This window comes from Macaca thibetana, chromosome 5 (assembly GCF_024542745.1).
Source record: "Macaca thibetana thibetana isolate TM-01 chromosome 5, ASM2454274v1, whole genome shotgun sequence".
NCBI lineage: Eukaryota > Metazoa > Chordata > Mammalia > Primates > Cercopithecidae > Macaca > Macaca thibetana.
Window position 1 is genome coordinate 30935086 of NC_065582.1, and position 20572 is coordinate 30955657.

Sequence of the window (20572 nt, forward strand, 5' to 3'; positions counted from 1 at the left end):
TACTTCCCCTAGAGAAATCATGGCAAATACCCTCTGGAGGATGATAGGCATTTTTAGTAACATACAAGTCTCCTCTTTGGTGGGCTTATAATAAGGGAAGGAAAGCACTGTCCCCCCACAGACACGCAGGCAGGCTCCTCCAGCCTAGAAGGGCCTTTCCTGCCACGAGGTGGAATGTGCCCACCTACTCCTCCTCCAGGAAGTGAAATGTAAACACAAGCTGCTGCGGCATGTCCCACAGCTTGTGACTTCAGCATCTTACTCAGTTACTAGAAACGGGCAGTGTGGGATTAACGGAGAGGCGTAACAAAGCATGACCAGCCTAAAGTCCTGCGATTCTCTGTGGGTGTGAAACCCAGTATCAGATAAAGGCACATGCTGTTGTTCATTGGGGAGCTGCAGAGGCACGTATCTGATGGACTCCACATACTTTGATGGGTTACCAGGGCCTCAGGTTTAGGGTGGCACAGGCTAAACATGTCAGTGGGTACAATGCTAGGGATACCCATCAAAGGGAGAAGTGGTGGCACTTCCCAGAACTCACCCCAGTACGACACCTAATTCTTTCACATGGACTCGTGTGTGTCCCCGGAGATATTCAGACAGCATTTTGCTTTTAAGGTACATCTCCTGTAGTCTATCTTCAAGATGCATGATGCACTGCAAAGCCAAGAACATTCACAATGAGGGCTAGAAGTCAAATCTCTGCCAATATTTTAAAAGTCAGAATTTTCTTAATTCATTTCTAACTACACAGCTTTAATCTCATCTGTTTCAAATACAGTTAAAAAATCACAAGCCATCTCAAACCCTACCACTACCAGGTATGAGAATAGGTTCTTGTAAAACAAAGTTTACTTTTGCTAACTATTAAGATTTACATATGTATTATTCTAGTCTTTCTAAACAAGTATTTTTTCAGAGTTGAAATCATTCCAAAAGTATGTTTCTTGCCTTTAAAAACTTTATAATAATCCTTTTCCACATTAAGAACTCCTTGATATAATCTTTATAGCTAAACAATCTTGAGAATGTGAATTTACACGTAACCACATAGCAATTTGCATTTTTGTTGTGAATAATTTAGTAAACAGTATGGTTTTTGTTGTTTTTTCCCCCAGTATCTCAGATTACTCTGGTCCAGTACGTTTCCAGAGGAGACCAACTGGAACAGGTCATTCTGAACCTCCCCCACAACTTTTTTTTTCTTTTGCTTTCAAGAATATTTTAACTAGGTCTTTAATAACAATAAAGAAAAGGCAATTATTTTCAGGACATCTTTACCCTTGGAATTGTGTTCAGCTTCATTTTATAGAGAACAGCAACCATCTGTGTCTTTCACCAGAGGCAAATGCTTTTGCATTTGGCAGGCAGAGCTACCCGAGCATCTTCAGTAAGACACCTGATGGCTTTGGCAAGGGTAATTCCATCATACATAATTTTCTTCTAGACCATTAGGCCTGTTATTTTCAAGGTAAAAAGATTAACAGATGCATTTGAAAATGTTGATCTTGACCATCTGGACTGATCAGTGACATGGAAAAAATATCTATCAGAGATGCAATCTTTTCAGTTTTTCGTTGGTTTAAAATCTTAAATGCATTCTGTCAGGTGGGTGAAACAACTGCTAAGTGACTAAGAGTAATAAAGCAAGGAGGATTTCACCAATTCTCATGGAAATGCTCCTCCAAGTAAACAAAGTGGTAAAAGGATCTCTTATTAGCTTTAAGTTCCTTATGGAGTGAAACAGAAAATTTTTAATAAGAGTCACAAAATATTAAAAACAATATTCATATTACATTGAATCCTTTCTGTTTGGAAAAAGTAATTACAGTGTTCACAGTCTATATGAAAACTGTATGATGCAATGTGGAAATAAAAACTGTGGTCTATATGAAATATATACTAGATGTGAAATCAAAGCATTTAGACAACTTTTAGCCAGGCACAGTGGCTCACGCATGTAATCCCAGCACTTTGGGAGGCTGAGGAAGGAGGATCACTTGAGCCCAGGAGTTCAAGACCAGCCTAGGCAACATATGGAGCCCCTGTCTCTACAAAAATTAAAAAATTACCTGGGCATAGTGGCACACACCTGTAGTTCTAGTTACTCGGGAGGCTGAGGTGGGAGGATTGCTTAAGCCCAGGAGGTCAAGGCTGCAGTGAGCCAAGATCATACTACTGCATTATAACTCAGGTAACAAAATGAGATTCTGTCTCAAAAAAAAAAAAACAAAAACCAACCATTTTTTAAAAGACTTGATTATTCAATTGAACCATGCTGGGGGCTTTTTTTTTTTTTTTTTTTTTTTTTTTTTTTAAATCCTCTTTCTGGGATTTTATTCCTGACATGGATTTCTCCAGTTTTTAACTTCTGAAATTTCAAATAGCTACTTTCTCTTTTTATATTGAAGGTTCTAAAAGCCGTTTCATCACAGGTTTCATTCAAGTGATTTTTTAAAGGAGAATTTTAAACTGCACATAAAATTTTCTTTGATCTTGGTTTTGTCAGGTTAAATAAGTCATTCATACTAGTAAGTGCTTGAACATACTTCTGTCCAAATGAAGTAAAAAGAATTAACTATAACGATTTATTGCTTTGATAACCAAGATATCAACTATGACAAGACGTATGTATTATAGAATGAAATATAAAAGTTTGGCAAATACTTATGAAGTAAACTATGAAGTCTAATATACATTCCTTCTCTTACAGAAAAGGAAACATTAGCCTCTAAATCAGCATAACTCAACCTGCTTTTAGAAGGAGAAACTGCCTACTACTGTAGAACAAAAAATAAGATCATAATAATCCGTAAGTGCTTCTCATATTGCCCCAGGACAGATGTCTTGCAAGAGTACGCTTCAGCTTAAAGCCCAAATAAAGAGTTTGGAAAAAAGTTGTTGTCAGTCTTTGCAACCATTGTTTCATGAAACTAATTGTTATTGACTATCATACTAATAGTAACTGTTTACTGAGTGCTTATAACATCTAACACTATTCCAAGTGCTTTACATTCATTCTCTAATATAATTTCATAACCATATGAGATAGCTTCTATTATTTCCCCAGCTTTGCAGATAAGGAAATTAAGGCTTTGAAAGGTTACATGGTTATGAAGTAGCAGAACTTGGATTTGACCCCAGGCTATTGGACTCTAAAACTAACATATATGGCTTTTAAAGCATCTTGTAATATTGGCATGGTGCTTTGGCAGTAAAACGCAGTTACATCCCTAATTTTCAGAAGATTCTCACAGTACCCTTGTTGAACAGGTACTATCTTCCTTTTACAAATAAGAAAGCTGACGTTCGGAGAGACTCAGAATTGTCCATTGTTACACAACTAACCAACGGCAAAGCCTAGACCATAACCCAGCTACGCTCAGTGGTCTTCCTGCTTTGCCACACTGTCACGACTTTGATAACAACCGGATGGTATTTCAGAGCACCTTCTTCAAAGCCATAAAAGTCTTGACTCTTTTTGAGGAATGGGTACAAGTATAGATTTGGTCATAAAAACTCAGGACAATGACCATTGCATTAGCAATTAGTGTAGGTAATTAATATTTAAAAATGTCCTGCTTTGTTGGGTAAACAGGTTTGCATCAGTTTTGGAGGCCAGGAGGCAGACAACAGATGTTTTGGTTTAGGGGCTGTGCTGCAGAGTACAGCGCTGTGCAGACAGTAGGGAACAGCAGAGAAAGCAGACTCTGTCCTCACACACCTGTCTCTGAGGTCAGCCCATCCGGGCTCTACCCAGCTATATGCCATATGCCCTTAAGCTTCTCTCTCTCTCTTTTTAAGTGTTCATCATCACTGGAAAAGCTTTTCTTCTTTTGAAACCGTTCCCCCTCCCTCTCTAAATGTATTTTCTTTCAATTTCTCTGCACATAGGCAGATACTGAGAAGATTTTGTTGTGCATGTTAATTCCAGTGGCTAGCGGAGAGCTACTGATACTTTTCTAAGAGTGTATAGGCTGTTTGTTGTTTGTGTTTAAAGTATTGTTACACAAGTGATTTTAAAATCCTATTTGGAAAGAAACAATTAGGCCGGGCGAGGTGGCTCACACCTATAATCCCAGCACTTTGGAAGGCAGAGGCAGGTGGATTGCTTGAGCCCAGGAATTCGAGACCAGCCTGAGCAACATGGCGAAACCCATCTCTACAAAAAATAACAAAAATTAGCTGGCGTGGTGGCACATGCCTCTAGTCCCAACTACTCAGGAGGCTGAGGTGGGAGGATCACTTGAGCACAGGAGGCGCAGGTTGCAGTGAGCAGAGATCACGCCACTGCACTACTCAAGCCTGGATGATAGAGTGAGACCTTGTCTTAAAAAAAAAAAAAGCAACAATTGATATAATCTTACATGTGTTTTAGTACTTCAAAGTTGGAAATGTTTACACAAACGATATTCTATTTTATCCTTAAAACCTCTGTGAAAATGTCTGCTTAACAAAAGGAACTACAATCCCTTCAGAAACTGGCCTACTTATTATAATATCAATCTAATAAAAGGAGAACTCATGAGTTGACTTACAGTTTCCTTTTCTGATCTCTCCACCCATTCCTTATTTACTGCACCATATACCTTGTTCCAAAAAATTCCAGTGTTGCTCCTCGTTATTTGTTTCACAGAAGAGCTGTTATTACTGAAATATATTCTGTTGCTGGTTTTATGTTGCATGTTCTAGTTTGAGTTATGCTAACCTTCAATTATATTAAAACAGTACTTTTGAATTTGTGATTTTATAATCAAAATGTCATTAAAAGTATTTTAAAACTAGGTTTCTTTGGTGATATAAGAACCAGTACTTACAAAATCAGCAGGGAGGTGAAGCTTGTAGAGCTGTAAAATGGACTGAAGCAAACTGGACACCTGACTAGAGACTAGGACATCCTGGCCTAGTTTCATGTTGTCCGTCACTTTCCTCTGACTTGTAGCTACCTGCACACTCCATTTATCCGTGTCTGCGATAATACAGACAGCTTCAGCTATTGGCTCATCCAGGACTGGATGCTGAAAGAGAAACACAGTAGGTCAACTTCCCACCATACCTCCAAGTAACGCTCAGAATGTCCGCAGTGGTTTTGTTTAGCGTTACACTAATGGTTTAGAAGTTGAAAGTAGGAGCTACAGAAATTTAGAGCTTTACAGGGACTCAAATAGGAGTCTCACTAAATCATTATTTTAAGTTAATTTGATAAAACTGCATTTAATCATTTTTTTTCCTTACACCTAGGAGGTTTGCTATAGCTTGTTCAACATTCATAGAAAGCAAAAAGATATGCACCCTCACTACAGTCCAGGATATTAAAATTCATTTCTTTTTGAAAGGCTGCACTCTCCTTTGAAAATAGGGAAAGTGTACATAAGATGTAGGATATTCCATCATCATTTCTCTAATAACAAAGTTAGGCAGGATAACTATTAAAGTTACAGCTTTAATCATGAAGCAAAGTTGGGTAACTGTGTATGCTATATACACAAATTATCTCCAACAACCAACTAAAATCAGACAAAGGGATGAATTAATTTATCCAGGTGAGTCCAAAAGGTCAAAGTTTCACTACTGATAAATATATTTAAATGTAAAATTCTTGACAGCTGGGCAGTTATGGATAGAGCAGTTAACAACTGGTAAATTGTGCCATAGGGTAAATAGGGTAAACATTGAAGCAGTCACGAGGACTTTTTTAAAAACCTAATTTCTCAAAACAAATCAAAGTGTAACTGCTTGAGAGGGATGGGTGGGGCAGGGGGAGGATAGAGAGAGCCAGAAACAGAGAGACCTGCCTCAAAGCCAGTGCACATATGCACATTTTTCTAACCCTCATTTACCAAGGAAAATTAGTACTGGCTGCTTCTGTCCTTAATCCCTTCTACTATCCTGGGGTGACTGCTTGATTCTTTTCGCTGCTTAAATAACTTCCTCCAGTAAATCCATCTGAATTTGCCTTTGAAGAATGGTCTTTCTGTATACAAGGCCTGGTGAGATTGCAATTGGGTTCACCCTTCCTCTATTAAGGTATGTTCGTATGGCCCAAGCTATGCCAGCTGGATGCTCCTTCCCTGGGAATTCCTTGTAAGTACTGGCACAGAAGACCAAAAAAGGTTGGCTAACTACCATATTCCTGCCCAGAGAGCAATTAGTAGAAGGCCTGGTGGGACTTAGTACAAACACCTTCAAGTAGTCCATGGTTCCTGGAACTCCAGAATTGCCTTGTTGCTTACTTCAACCCTAATTCTTTTGTCTTCTCATCAATTCTATATATTCCTAATATTCTTCCACTAAGGTCTCTCTCCTGGTTAAGTTAACAAGAGTTGCTAATTGCAACAAAGAACACAAAGAGATACACAACTTTGCCACTGGATGATGGTTACCTGTGATTTTTACGACTTAATCCAAGTAGTGGGAAGGCTGCAAATACAAATCAAAGATGCACGGTGCAATACTGTAATTTTAACACGTGATCTGACTCCCTAGTTTTGGACTCTGCTACTAAAAGGGGAGCCTGTGCAGCTTCGTATTCCTTCTCACAAATGGGGAACAGAGAGGTGAGATGAATGAAAACTTTGTGGGGACCAACATTTTTTCCTACTATTATCTAAGGGGAATAGTAGGAAAAATAGTAGGAAAAACCCTGGTAATAGGGTTTATCTTTTCCCCTATTATCAGGGTTTATAAAAATATAAGGGTTTAAAAAGATATAAACCCTACTATCAGGGTTTATATTTTTCCCATAGAAAGGAACAGCAATCAGGCAAAGTCCGATGTTCAACATTTATTTAAGTGTCTGTTCAAACAATTTTAAACATGAGAGATAAAGAATTTGATATACTTTTGAATTCATAAAGCCCAGTTTCCCAAGACAGCTCTCATTTTGTAGAATTGTTAACTGAAAAGTACAAAGATTTTCTTACACACATAACGACCCCATCACCTTTTTCAACCAAAGGTTTTCATGACCCTTTCACCCCTACGCTTCTTACACATGCATATATACACTCTCCAAAACGGACACCTAAAGATACAAGGCCTCAGTGACTTCCTTTTACAAGTTCCTCCAAGGTCTTGTTCATCAGTGTGTTATAAATTTACAGCAAGATGATGATGACTTGCCATCAATGAGTCTGGTCCTTATGGAAAAAATAAAACCAGGAAATTTGAACACTGAAAATATTTGTATTTTGAACTCAAGCTCCTTCACTGCTTTGCATTTGTCAGAAATCCACAACATGCTGGTCATGCCATGGGACAGATCTATATTAGGGACCTTTTCCTCATACTGACCATATGTCAACATAGAGACAATGCATTGAACGTATGCCTGTCACCTTTCACAGTAAATTCTAGCTTTTGCGAGGGGCAGGGGGAGGCGGAGGATTGATTTGCAGTAGGAAATTTGGGCCCTAGGTTCAAATCGAACTTAGTCTTCTAAATGATCTTCCCATTGCAGTGGTAGGGAAGGGAAGAGTGTGTCAATCCCCTTGTCCAACAGTGCATAGACTAAGTTATATAGTACCACTACCAACACAAAGGGCTTTGTTTTAAGCAACTAATTGCTGGAATAAGGGCCAAGAGGTGTACTAGGAAGGTGATGGATGGAAGATTCTGCAAGCCTAGGTTGTATCAGAAGGCTGTAGATTTACATGCAATAACGAAAAAGGACAGAGAGGTTAGTTCAATTATTTTAAAAGTAAGCATGCAAGAGAAATGTAAAACTAAAAAATACTAACATGAAAAATGAGTACAAGTCTTTTTATTGATTTACTTTTTAGAGACAGGGTCTTGCTTTTGCCCAGACTGGAGTGCAAAAGTCCGATCACAGTTCATAGTAGCCTCAAGCACCCGAGCTCAAGTGATCCTCCTGCCTCCGCATGGCAAGTAGTTGGACTACAGACGTGTGCCACCACATCTGGCTAATTAAAAACATTTTTTTTCTTAGAGATGGGGTCTTGCTATGTTGCCCAGGCTGGTCTCAAACTCCTGGCCTCAAGTGCTCCTCCCACCTCTGCCTCCCAAAGAACTGGGATTATAGGTGTGAGCCACTACATTTGGCCTCTAAAGTTTCTTCTTTCTTTCTTTTTTTTTTTTTTTTGAGACAGTCTTGTTCTGTCGCCCAGGCTAGAGTGAAGTGGTGCAATCTCGGCTCACTGCAACAGCTGGCTCCTGGGTAGCTGGAATACAGGTGTGTACCACCACACCCAGTTATCTTTGTATATTTAGTAGAGACAGGGTTTTGCTGTGTTGGCCAGGCTGGTCTCTAACTCCTGGCCTCAAGTGATCTGCCTGCCTCGACCTCTGAAAATGCTGGGATTATAGGCTCACAAGTCATTTTTAAATCACTGGAGCAAAGAGGCAGAATCTGAGGTAGAGACCTGAGTAAAGACTAAAGAACAATGAGTCCAAAGATTGAGACAAACTGACAGGAATTTGCGAGAGTCCATTCCTTGAAGGTGGGGCTGAATCTTCTCTCTGCATCCTTAGCCTCTAGCACAGGAGCTGGCATTTGAAAAATGTTACTTGCTGCATGAAAATGAAACAGATTAAGCACAAGCAAATGACAAGAGGCGATGAGCATCTCGTGTTCCTTACAGCATGGATGGCTGACTTTTATGCATGCAGGCCCCAGGAACAGAAAAGAACCAGTGGAACCTTTTCAAAAGAGTATCCTAAAAAAATACCCAGGAATTACATATTCTCAGGCTACCAAATACATAACACACAGTTCCCTGAATCAATCCAATTGCCTGCATCTAACTATATCACTTAGTAGCTACTTATTTACTAAAGAATAAACACCTTTTAATGGAAGAACAAACAAGAGGGAAGTCTAAAAATTCAAGAAAAAGAAATGAATGCTGGAAAGAGATAAAAATATCAACTAGTTTTAGTTACAACTCAAGGAGTATCAGGGCCACTGCTGGCCATTCCTGATCATGCCTGAACTTGCATAGGGTCAGAGAGTTGAAGCTGAAGTTCTGGTGACTTGAGATTTCTAATCATCTTTCCAAAGGAAACTCAATCCTATTAGAGGGTGGGCAGTGTAAACATATTATGATCAGGCTTATCAGTCAATCTCTAAGTTTTCAGAATTTAAAGAACTCTAAGATCAAGAAAACTATGTTTGGATTTGTCACCGAAATACATACCTGTACACACCTTATGCTCTGGAATTCAATGTAACATTCCTCTTGGGGTAGACTTTTTTTTTTTTTTTTTTTTTTTTTTTTTGAGACAGAGTCTTGCCTTGTTGCCCAGGCTGGAGTAGAGTAGCGCATTCTCGGCTCACTACAACCTCTGCCTCCCAGGCTCAAGCAGTTCTCCTGCCTCAGCCTCCCGGGTAGTTGGGATTACAGATGCCCACCACCACACCCAGCTAATTTTTTGTATTTTTAGTAGAGATGGGGTTTTACCATGTTGGCCAGGCTGGTCTTGAACTCCTGACCTCAAGTGATCCACCCACCTCAGCCTCCCAAAGTGCTGGGATTACAGGCGTGAACCACTGCGCCCGGCTGGGAAGACTATTTTTTAGGCATCTATAGAACCACAATAAACAAACACTGAATTATATGTATGCTGCTGTTTTTTTTTTTTTTTTTTTTTTGAGACGGAGTCTCGCTCTGTCGCCCAGGCTGGAGTGCAGTAGCGCCATCCTGGCTCACTGCAGGCTCCGCCTCCCGGGTTCGCGCCATTCTCCTGCCTCAGCCTCTCGAGTAGCTGGGACTACAGGCGCCCGCCATCACACCTGGTTAATTTTTTGTATTTTTAGTAGAGACGGGGTTTCACCGTGTTAGCCAGGATGGTCTCAATCTCCTGACCTCGTGATCCACCCGCCTCGGCCTCCGTAAGTGTTGGGATTACAGGCGTGAGCCACCACATCTGGCCATAATACTATTTCTTACTATCCATACCTTAATAGTAGAAGTTAGTAAATAGTGAAATCTGTCAAGTAAGTTTTTTAAGTTCACAATTTTATCAAGTTCACGTGCACAGCAGGTTTCATACATACACTTATTTGCAGTAACAAACATGTAGCAGTACTTTTAAGAAATTAAGTACTCTAAAAAATGCAAACCTAAGATTGGCTGCTTTAAACACCTATGAAAAGCCTAATCCACTATCTGCTCTTCTTAGGACCTGGAGCTTGGGCATGGGAGCTAAAGAAAAGGAATAGGAAGGTGGGGCGTGCCTGTACCCCAGCGCTGACAACTGAACCATGGTGAGCCTCACTGTGGCCTCCCATACACCTTAAGGAAAAGGGAGATACGATATGGATACCTGTCGGTTTAGTAAGATTATTTGGCAAAATTTCTCTTCTTAATGCTAAAATCCTTTTCACCAAAGGGTTGTGTTACCTTGACTAAATTTCTCTAGAAAAAACAAACCAAAAAGCCTACATTGTATAGTTACCTTTTTAAAAAGTTCTCCTGCAAACCATTGTAGTCTCAGATTAATCAGGTCCTCATTTCAGAGTTCCAAATGAAAATCTGAGAGAAATACTAATATTAAATAGTCATTCCATTTAAGATGCCTGTTTGAGAAACTTTACAAACCTTATGGATGCTGACATACATCAATTACCCTCTTCTCTCTCAAGCTAAGGAGAATCAATTTCGAAATAAGTTTCCTGTCCAAAGAATTTGTCAAATTCTCCTATCAGAATGCATCTGTGATATGTTTGTACTTCCTCCATCATCTGAGAAAAGTACTGCCCTATCGCCACCCTCCTGAGTGCCCACACCACACTGAGAGTCCAACGGCAGCCAGGGTATCAATGCAGAGCTGCCAGCCCAGCACCTTCCTGCCACCCTCGCCAGACCACTGCCAGCAGGTTACATGCCTCCCACAGAAACTTCTGACAGGAACTTGCAGATAGAAGAACACTGGAGACGAGTAAGGAACTGAGATGATTGTTAGGGTGGATGGCCAGTCTCCAGAGAGAACGGAGGTAGAGGCCATATGCCACTATCATTTTCCCCTTGCTGCATTCATATGAGAAGTTAGAAACAATCATTTATTCTTTCTACCTTGTCAATATCTCATTTACCCAAACTACTTTCCTGTGAAGATTTCTCAAGATAGACTAACAAATGAAATGCCTTGTTTTATAGATCTTTAGAGGATTATTGAGTTTTCTTTGCTTTTACAGCTTGTTGAATCAACAGGGTAAGCCTGGTTAAACTGTAGCCTCTAAGGATGGGTCCGTTTCCTGGCAGTGTTAAATGCCTAGGACATTTCAATTTCAAGGTTTTGGCTCAGATTGCTGCACACACAAAATATGCTGCCTTGATTCATATACACATGACTTCTGCTTAACTTAAACTTCCATGAACAAGAAATGTCTACAAGGTTTAGAGAATCCCAAGAGCTGTGGTTCTGATAATTCAACAAAGGGCAATGAGAAGATGACAGCAAGGGCTCTGAAGTCAGATTGGGCTTGAATACAACCACCGTCACTTACCAGCTGTGGAACCTCAGCAACTCAATCTGGGCTTCAGTTGCTATGTCTGTAAAATGGGACAGTACTTAGTTCAGAGCTTCTGTGAGGCTTAAATGCCATTTAAAGCACAAGTTTTCTGTGAGGAAAATGTGTTGAAACATGTAGCATAGAACCTAACACATTAGGTGCTCAAATGTCCATCCTGCTCTCCTGAACCACCCTCTCTCTGCATCGACCATGTACCCTGAAACCTCAGACTCAAGAGCTCACAAATAGTGCAGCTGTGGACAACACTGCCCTAGTTTATGTACTTTACCTAAAACCTCCAACTTCTCAAATACCACATTATCATTTCCCTCACCAACTCTAAAATCTACGCTAGCACATATAACCCAAACCGTTAAGGTAAAACTGTTCTTCACCCTTACAGCTCTTCACAGCCTAGGCCCACCCAACCTGTACATATTCAGTTCCCAATAAGACCCCTGATATGGTTTGGCTCTATGTCCCCACCCAAATCTCATCTCAAATTATAATCCCCACATGTCAAAGAAGGGGACAGGTGGGAGGAGATTGGATCACGGGGGCGATTTCCCCCATGCTGTTCTCGTGATAGTGAGTTCTCACGAGAGCTGATTTTTTTTTTTTTTTTTTTGAGACAGAGTCTTACTCTGTTGCCCAGGCTGGAGTGCAGTGGCACGATCTCGGCTCACCGCAACCTCTGCTTACCAGGCTCAAGTGATTCTCATGCCTCAGCCTCCCGAGTAGCTGGGACTACAGGTGCCCACCACCATGCCCAGCTAATTTTTGTATTATTATTTTTTTTAGTAGAGGTAGGGTTTCGCCATGTTGGCCAGGCTGGTTGCAAACTCCCGGCCTCAAGTGATCCGCCTGCCTTGGCCTCCCAAAGTGCTGGGATTACAGGTATGAGCCTCTGCAGCTGGCCAAGAGCTGATAGTTTTAAAGTGTGGTACTTCCTCACATATGCTCGCACTCTCTCCTGTCGCCTTGTGAAGAAGGTACTTGCTTTTCCTTCACTTTCCACCATGATTGTAAGTTTCCTGAGGCCTCCCCAGACATGCAGAACTGTGAGTCAATTAAACCTCTTTCCTTTATAAATTACCCAGTCTTGGGCAGTACTTTATAGTTGTGTGAAAATGGGACTAATACAGCCTCCCTCTCCAGGCCTAAAAGATTCCTGCTCTTACCTCAGGTTGTGCCCAGAATGCCTTCCCTGCCACCCCGTCTCAAGTCTACAGTCCTTCAAGGACCTGGCGTGGGTCCATCCCTTGCCCTGGAAACCTTCTCACACACACGGCACTGCTCTTCCTTTGACCTCTGAGAACACTTGCTGTCCACACCATTCATTTTGGCACTTCATCACACACTGTCTTAACTTGTTCTTGATTTCATATGTTTGTCTATTCAGTGATTTTATAAGCAACTCGAGATAAATCACATTTCATTTTCTTCTGTAGCCTTTGAAAGGAACATAACACAGTGCTGGGCATGTGCAAAACATCTAATACATTCTGGCTGTGGTGAACAGTTTATTTTTGGATGGAACCCAGTTTCTATTAAGTCATCTGCGCATTTCTTTTTTTTCTGGCATATTACACCTCCAATGCACAATCATTAATATATTTCTTTTCTATGTACCACATTTAAATGAGTAGTATTTCATGTGATTATCTATTTTTAACCCAATGAAGAGTGAGGAAATGCCGTTCTTCCATATATGCTTCCCATAACTACTTATTAACTCATCATGCCATTTCTCCTGGAGGGGGCCAGGAATGCAGTACTGCTCTACAGATAGGAACACTCAGGACAAAAATAAATAAATAAATAAATAAGAGCTTATTAAGCATCTTGGCACATAAGAAATAAAGTCTAGGAACTCACAAGTGTTTCCAACTTTTAGTCCAATGAGTCTTCTAAGCCCTTTACTATAAAATCCAAGGACCACATCAGGGTAGAAATCCCTTAGAAGACAAGAGTGCAAGAAGTGCCAATGATGTTCTGAATTTATTGTCATTAGAAGAAAACACAGCTACTTCTATCATACACTTTGCTACAAAAGTTCCCCATCTTTATGCTGCTTGACACGGACCCTTTATCAATCTTCAAAGATGTCTCAGCCCTCATGTGTATTACAGACAGCAGGAGTGTGGAGACTTCTGTATTCATAACCAGCTCTAAAATCTGCACAATAGTTACAACAGTGCAGGTTTAACTATCAGGGATAAGCCACTGCAAAGCCTCACACACAAAGGGAAGAGGCAACTTACGATTCAGGTAATTGGAAGCACTTCCCTCTGTTTTTCTCTGAGATTTTCTGGATAATAAAACACATGATTCTTTGGCTTCATTTGAATTCCCATTTGTTCATCATTTTATATAATTCTGGTAAGTTTTATACATTTATTAAACTGTACTTGGATGGCTGAGAGCCACTAAAAGGACTGCAGAGGTGTGTGAATTGTAGACCAGTATTTTAGAAAATAAAAACAAACCAAAAACCCCCTTCAGTCTTAAATCCATCCAGAGAAAAGAAACCTGGTTATCATTCATTCTTCTTAAACCATCTTCTCCAATATATAAAGTCAGTTCGACTTTTTTTTTTTTTTTTTTTTTTTTTTAAACTCATGTTGAGTAGACATTCCTGACAGCAGTGTTACTGAGAGAGGGGACAGACAGACCTCCTGTTGGTGGCAAAGCCAGCTCTGAGATATGCTGAAGGGGTCATCAGCGAAAGGGGCTTCAGTTCCCTGAAAAAGCCACACTATCCCCTGCAACCTTCCCTGCTTCTCATCCTCACTCTGCTACTGACCCCAGCTGAGTCCTCACCACAGCCGCCCTGTGCGCACGTCCTCAGCACCCTGGCCTCCTGCTGCCACACACTTGTCCATGCTATTTTCACTGCCGATTTACTTCTATTTCCTGTTAAACTGCAAACTCCCTGAGGACAGATGCCATGTCTTCTTCTCTCTGGCTACTTCTAAGAGTTTTCTTTACCTTTGATGTCCAGTTGTTAAGTGTGAATTTGTTAATATTCTCCCTACTTGGGAGTCAGTGTGCTTATTTAACCTGAAAAATGGCGGCCATTCTTTCTCTGAATATTACCTTCCCTCATTTTCTCTATTCTCTTTCTGGCATATGCTACAAAGTCTCTTCATTCTGGCCACCACATCTTTTACTTGCTCTCTGATATTTTTCATGTTTTTTTGTCTCAGAGCTCAAAAAGATAATTTCTTAAGTAGCCTCCATTTCAAATTCTAATGATCTTTAGCTGTATTTAATCTGCTCTGTTCTTTAACCTATTCTTGGAGTTTTAATTTCAGGGACCATTTTTCAATTTTAGAAGTTGTTTTTAGTTCTTATACAAATCTAAATGATGATTATCACCTTATTCTCTCTTTAAGGTTCCAATTCCTTCTTTTTATCACCGTAAACATTTTAAACATGGCTACTTTAATAGTTATTGCCGATTGGAGGAGTGCTGATTCTCCTGCTTGTATGCGCTTGCTCTCTGCTCATGATGATTTCCTGGTTTCCCACATATGTTTGTAATTTCTGAATGTGGGCCTATCTTACTGGAGCTATGTTTCATTTTCCTATATGCGTCTCATGAGCTTGTGGTTGTGAAAGTGTCTAAAGTAGTGTGCTTCCTTCTGCCAGAGTCCTAAAGGTTTCTATGCTCCTGGTTTTATGTTTATTTCTTGAGTAGGGATTCGCAAATCACTTGGGTAGAATAAATCTGGACCTGAAATCCACAAATAGCACAGACCAGGGGTTTTGATTTCTCATGGGTGACTTTATATTCCCCAACCTGTTTCCAGCCTGTTTCTTTGCTGCTTCACTGCTTATGTCTGGTGATTTCTAGTCTCCTTTTCATGGAAGAATAGTTCTTTGAAGCTCCAGGCTTTAGGTAAGGGGCTCGATTCCAGGTCTCAAGCCTTATGTGCATGCGAGACCACAATCTCTCATCCTTGGGTGAATCTGAGAACCTCAGCACCCAATTCCTAGGACCTGTATCAAGACTGAAATCCTGGAGGACCAGCTCATGCTTACTGCTTCGGTTTAGATTTCCATTTATCTCTGGCACAAAAGGATTTCCTTTTTTTTTTTTTTTTTTTTTTCATGCACAGGAATTATAACAGTGGGGCAGCAATGAGAATAGTGATGTTTTATCCATCACTATATAGTTTTAGAGGGGAGGCATGCCATCCACACCAGTTAAGTACATGTTGCTAGAATCCTCCCACCTCAGATTTTTTTTTTTTTTTTGGTTTCTTTTTTGGGCTGGGGGGACGATGTGTGGGGAGAGAGGAGACAGGGTCTCACTCTTTCACCCAGGCTGGAATGCAGTGGCTCCATCACAGCTTACTGCAGCCTCGACCTCCAGAGCTCAAACCATTCTCCCACCTCAGCCTCCTGAGTAGCTGGGACCATGGGCACACAGCCGCCACACCCCGGCTAATTCTACCTCACATTTTGACTACTGCTATAAACACAGTGCCAAGCACATAAAACGTACCTGATAAGTATTTTTCAACAGATAAATCTCTAAGGTGTGATTCTCCCCACTCTAACCCAAAAGCATCTCCAGCTTCTCTGCCCCATCAAGTGACTTGAGTTATCTTGACCACCTGAAATGCCACCACTGGAGATTTCTAGTGCATCAAACATATTTTTAACACATGAAAATACCAGAAGGGGTAACAGTCATATATGACCTTATCATAACTTTATAAGCACTTGCTTATCAGAAATTTTTCTCTTGGAAGCAGGTTTAATGTCAGTCACTAAAGGCTTAAGAGTTATAATAAGGTAAACAAGAGGAAGAGGAAAATAATCATTTTGGACCATGGGACATTGCTGAGGGATCCTGGTAGGTATACATGAAGACAGTATGAAGACTTAGGGGTAGAGGGAAAGAAGAAAGGGTCCAAAGTGTGGCAAGATGGTCTGGAGGGCTGCCGGGAAAACGTCTGATCTTCTGTGTATCTGTGCCTGGGCTCACCAGACTCAAGCCCAAATTCAGCCCGTGGCCTTGAAGACACCGTACATAACCTCTGGAATGGCTGACTGTCAGGCTGGCCACTTGCTGAGTAAAATTCAGTCGGAAGTTGGGAAGAGGTGCTCAAGGTCAGAAAGGGTATCAGAATCAAGTTGTGTGATGAGATGTGCAACTCTAAAATAAAATGAGAGAGGGCTGGTAGCTTTTTTGCAGAGAATGGCACAGATGTTCAAATATCTTGTAGGTAGTAAAAAAATTTTGGGAAAAACATCAAAATTAGACATGTGTCTAACTCTGACGCGATGCAAGAGACATGAAGCCCAAGAGACCTATAATAAGCTTTTATTCTCCTTTAGGTAACGGCAGTGAACACATAGAGCCGCAGGCATGTCTAAACATCTTACTCTTCCCCTTTAAGTTTCTTTAAAGAAAGGCCATCTCCCATTTCTCTTTACTTCAGAAGAAAGGGCCCCACTATAGTAATAGATACACATGGCTCTAACTCCAGTTTTATAGGGAACAGTCAACTAACGTTAGTGAGCACTTTCTATGTGCCAGGCACCAGGCAAGGTGCTGGGGATATGAGGAAAATTAAGTCCCTGCTTTCTGCTTCAAGGCACCTGCAGCCCTAGTGAGAGGAAGACATCTGGAACAGAACAGGGATATGGGGCCTGGAATGATTTCGAAGAAGAGGCAACGTATGAAATGGGTCTTCAAAAATGTAAAAAAGTTTGTTCAATAGTGTCCTAGGCAAAGAAAGCATAATCTGATAGGCAGAGGGGTGTGAGGAAAGGTGGACTATTTAAAGAATGGCGAACAGTGTGACTGGGCATAAGAGGAGATACAGGGGTATGTGTGTGTACCTGAAGGACATAAAAGGGACAACTCCAGCTAAGGAGTTTAGTCTCTTAGAAAATAGGAAGCTATTCAAGCAAAAGAGTAAATGATTGTCTCACGCTTTAGAAAGTCCTCTTGCAGCACTGCACAAGGTGATGGAAGGGGGTAAAGTGGGCATAGGGATGCCATTTGGGAAGATCAAAAGGAACTTTAAAAAGACTAGTCACATTGAGAAGGGGAGAGAATGACAATGATTTCAGACTGGAGTTGGGGATACCCAGAGATCAGCATTTTTTTGTTTAACCACAATCCATGATAAGAAATACATTTTAGCATCATGACCTGGCATACATGCTTGTATGACATAACCTGGTATGACAAGCCATATGCATACAAGTGTGACATGTGTGCATGTGTGTATAAATACACATACACAAAATACAAAGGTTTCATTAATCAGTAAGCCTAATGTGTGATGATCTTAGTTCTATATCATTAAAAAAACTGGTAATCAAAACCCATTTATGGGTCAAAATATATAGTTGTAAAAGTGCTCCATAGGCCAACAGACATAGGTAGTGTTGCAGTGAGGGCTGTGGCTATTGAAGACAGTGGCAGAGGCCAGAGGTACTGCCATGTTTATTATCCAAACACGGGGAAAAGAAAACAACGAGAGATGTTCCAAAATAGTGGATTTGTCCTACAGAGATGTTTTCTTTGTATCCTATTGATTTTGAGGTTGTTGCTGACCTGAGGTATTTAATGTTATCTGTTGTTACTTAAGTAATGATTTACCATTTGAAGGGACTTGCTGTTCTTTTATAGTCCTACAGGTTGATTGCACTGCATGGACTAATTAGGTATTCATGAGCGTATATATATCACAGCCAGGCTTTTAGCAAAGCTCTTTATCTGTGCTACTGATTCCTGCATGATATTTCTGGAGTCAATCTGTTGCTATGCTTAAAATTAAATGGAAGAGGCTGATGTATCCAATGGTTACTTCATCTTATAAATTATTCTGTAAAATGCGTGAAGCCTTGGAGCATAGTTGTTTTTTAAAAAACATCAAAATGTAGTGTTCATTTTGGTCTTGATGACCCTGCCCTGCAGAGTTCGAGCTGTCCATTCTGCTCCTGGGCAAAGCAAAAGTGAATGTTTTCAGCACTCAATGAATGTGTGTACAGGTTCGGTTCAGTCATTCCTAACAGTAGTCCCCTGGGATTGACAAGGCCACTGACTAGTTAGGAGAACTTTAAGTACACATATAGCTTTCTTTTCTCTCTCTCTCTCTCTTTTTTTTTTTTTTTGAGACAGAGCTTCACTCTGTTGCTCAGGCTGGAGTGCAGTGGCATGATCTCAGCTCACTGCAACCTCTGCCTCCTGTGTTCAAGTAATTCTCCTGCTCAGTCTCCCGAGTAGCTGGGACTACAGGCGCATACTGCCATGCCCAGCTACTTTTTGTTTTTGTATTTTAGTAGAGATGGGGTTTCACCATGTTGCCCAGGCTGGTCAGGAACTCCTGAGCTCAGGCAATCAGCCCGCCTCAGCCTTCAAGTGCTAGGATTACAGGCATGAGCCACTGTGCTCGGCCCATATATTGCTTTCTTAACTCTGACAGTAATTTTCATTTTTACTAAAATAATGGTTGTTATTCTGCTCTCCCATATTAAAAACATGATATATTGCTGTATAATTTACAAAGCACTTTCACATATATTATTATTATTTACTGAGATGAGGTCTCATTCTGTTGCCCAGGATGGAGTGCAATGGCAATGATCATAGCTCACTGCAGCATTGAACATCTGGCTTAAGCAATCCTTCTGCCTCAGTCTCCTGAGTAGCTGGAACTATAGGCATGTGCCACCATGCCTATTTTTTTTTTTTTTTTTTTTGCTAGAGATGGGATTTTGCTATATTGCCCAGACTGATCTCAAAGGATCCTCCCACCTTGGCCTCCCAAAGCTCTGGCTTTACAGGGGTGAGCTATCACATCTGGCCCACATTTATTGAGCACTTAGCAATGTGCCAGGCAATGTGCTAAGCACTTGATATGCATTATCTCACAGAATCTTCAAACCAAACCTATGACATAAGTACTATTCACAGTATAGATAAGAAAATTAAAGAAACTTGCCCAAGGCCACAAAGCCACTAAGTGGTGAACCATGATTCAAACTTAGGTTTGTCTGGCTTCAGAAGTTAACTTCCTAACCACTGAATCATATTTCATCTGTTCCACTAAATACATTTTTCTGGGGCTTAGCAATGCCAGTTTACTTACCTAAGATTACCAACAAAGGAGTGGTAATACCAGGACTCAAACCCAAGCCATCGACACTAAGTCAGTGATCCTCCATCACCTTACACTGCCCCAAAATAACCCCAACAGTACCCCCGTCAGCAGTATTCACAGGCCAGACACAGGAGGAAAAAGGCGAGGCAAAAGGCTACCCAGGAGTCACAGGCATAGAATGCTGCTGGCACGTACGCCTGCTCTCTTTCCGTTTAAAGTCAAAAAGAAAACAGAGGAAAGAATGCACAAGATGTGGCAAGAAAAAAACTGAAACTGTATTACTTTACACTAATTTAAGGCAGCTGTATAACCTATATGTTAGGAGGCAGAGAGTTCAAATGACAGAAAAGAGGTAGTATATGGACTAAACAAGAATACATGTTTAAATATTTAAAGAACTTCTGAATCTTGATATGTGAAAGTCAGCAATAAAAATGAAAATCAATGAAATAAAGTTACTATATCTTTCTTTCATAAGAGAGACTAGGATAAGAAAAGTACACAAAAATTCTTAATATTGGAAGCTTTACAAAGCAATCTCTCAATGAGAGAAAAACTCCAAACTAGTAGTTATAAAAGTGTACATTTAGAGCCAGGTACAGTGGCCTGTGCCTATAATCCTGGCTACTTGGGAGAATGAGGCAGGATCACATGAGCCCAGTTCGAGTCCAGCCTGGGCAACACAGGAAGACCCCATCTCTAAAACAAACAAACACACACATTCAATTTATGTAAGACAGATTATAAAATCCAAATTGTGCACAGGTCTAGAAGAGGTCAATAACCGGAATCAATTGCTTTTAAACAGTTAAAAATCCTTCTCTAAAAAGAATTAGGAGTACCAAAGCCTCCTGAAATCTAGCATGAACACTGAAATTAATGTTCAAAAAATAGGTTTTTTTCCTATTTTTTAAAATGCTATTTCATTTTTGAGATGAAGTCTTGCTATGTCGCCCAAGCTGAT

The 20572-nt window shown here is 40.5% G+C and overlaps 3 protein-coding genes across 8 annotated transcripts in view; 1 reads left to right on the plus strand and 2 right to left on the minus strand.

The window, feature by feature from the left end:
- Positions 1-3457, plus strand: part of C5H4orf45 (chromosome 5 C4orf45 homolog) — a 132464-nt gene extending 129007 nt beyond the window's left edge. For both annotated transcript variants that reach the window (XM_050790942.1, XM_050790943.1), the window contains one exon: positions 2717-3457. In XM_050790942.1, coding sequence (XP_050646899.1) covers positions 2717-2731 — 15 coding nt within the window. In that variant the 3' untranslated portion in view covers positions 2732-3457. The remainder of the gene's footprint in view (positions 1-2716) is intronic.
- Positions 1-20572, minus strand: part of RAPGEF2 (Rap guanine nucleotide exchange factor 2) — a 487682-nt gene that overhangs the window by 455786 nt on the left and 11324 nt on the right. The window lies entirely within an intron of this gene.
- Positions 1-20572, minus strand: part of FNIP2 (folliculin interacting protein 2) — a 138145-nt gene that overhangs the window by 11530 nt on the left and 106043 nt on the right. For all 5 annotated transcript variants that reach the window (XM_050790940.1, XM_050790938.1, XM_050790939.1 and 2 more), the window contains 2 exons: positions 4821-5021; positions 545-660 (listed from right to left, as the gene is read on the minus strand). In XM_050790940.1, the coding sequence (XP_050646897.1) occupies positions 545-660; positions 4821-5021 (317 nt within the window). The remainder of the gene's footprint in view (positions 1-544; positions 661-4820; positions 5022-20572) is intronic.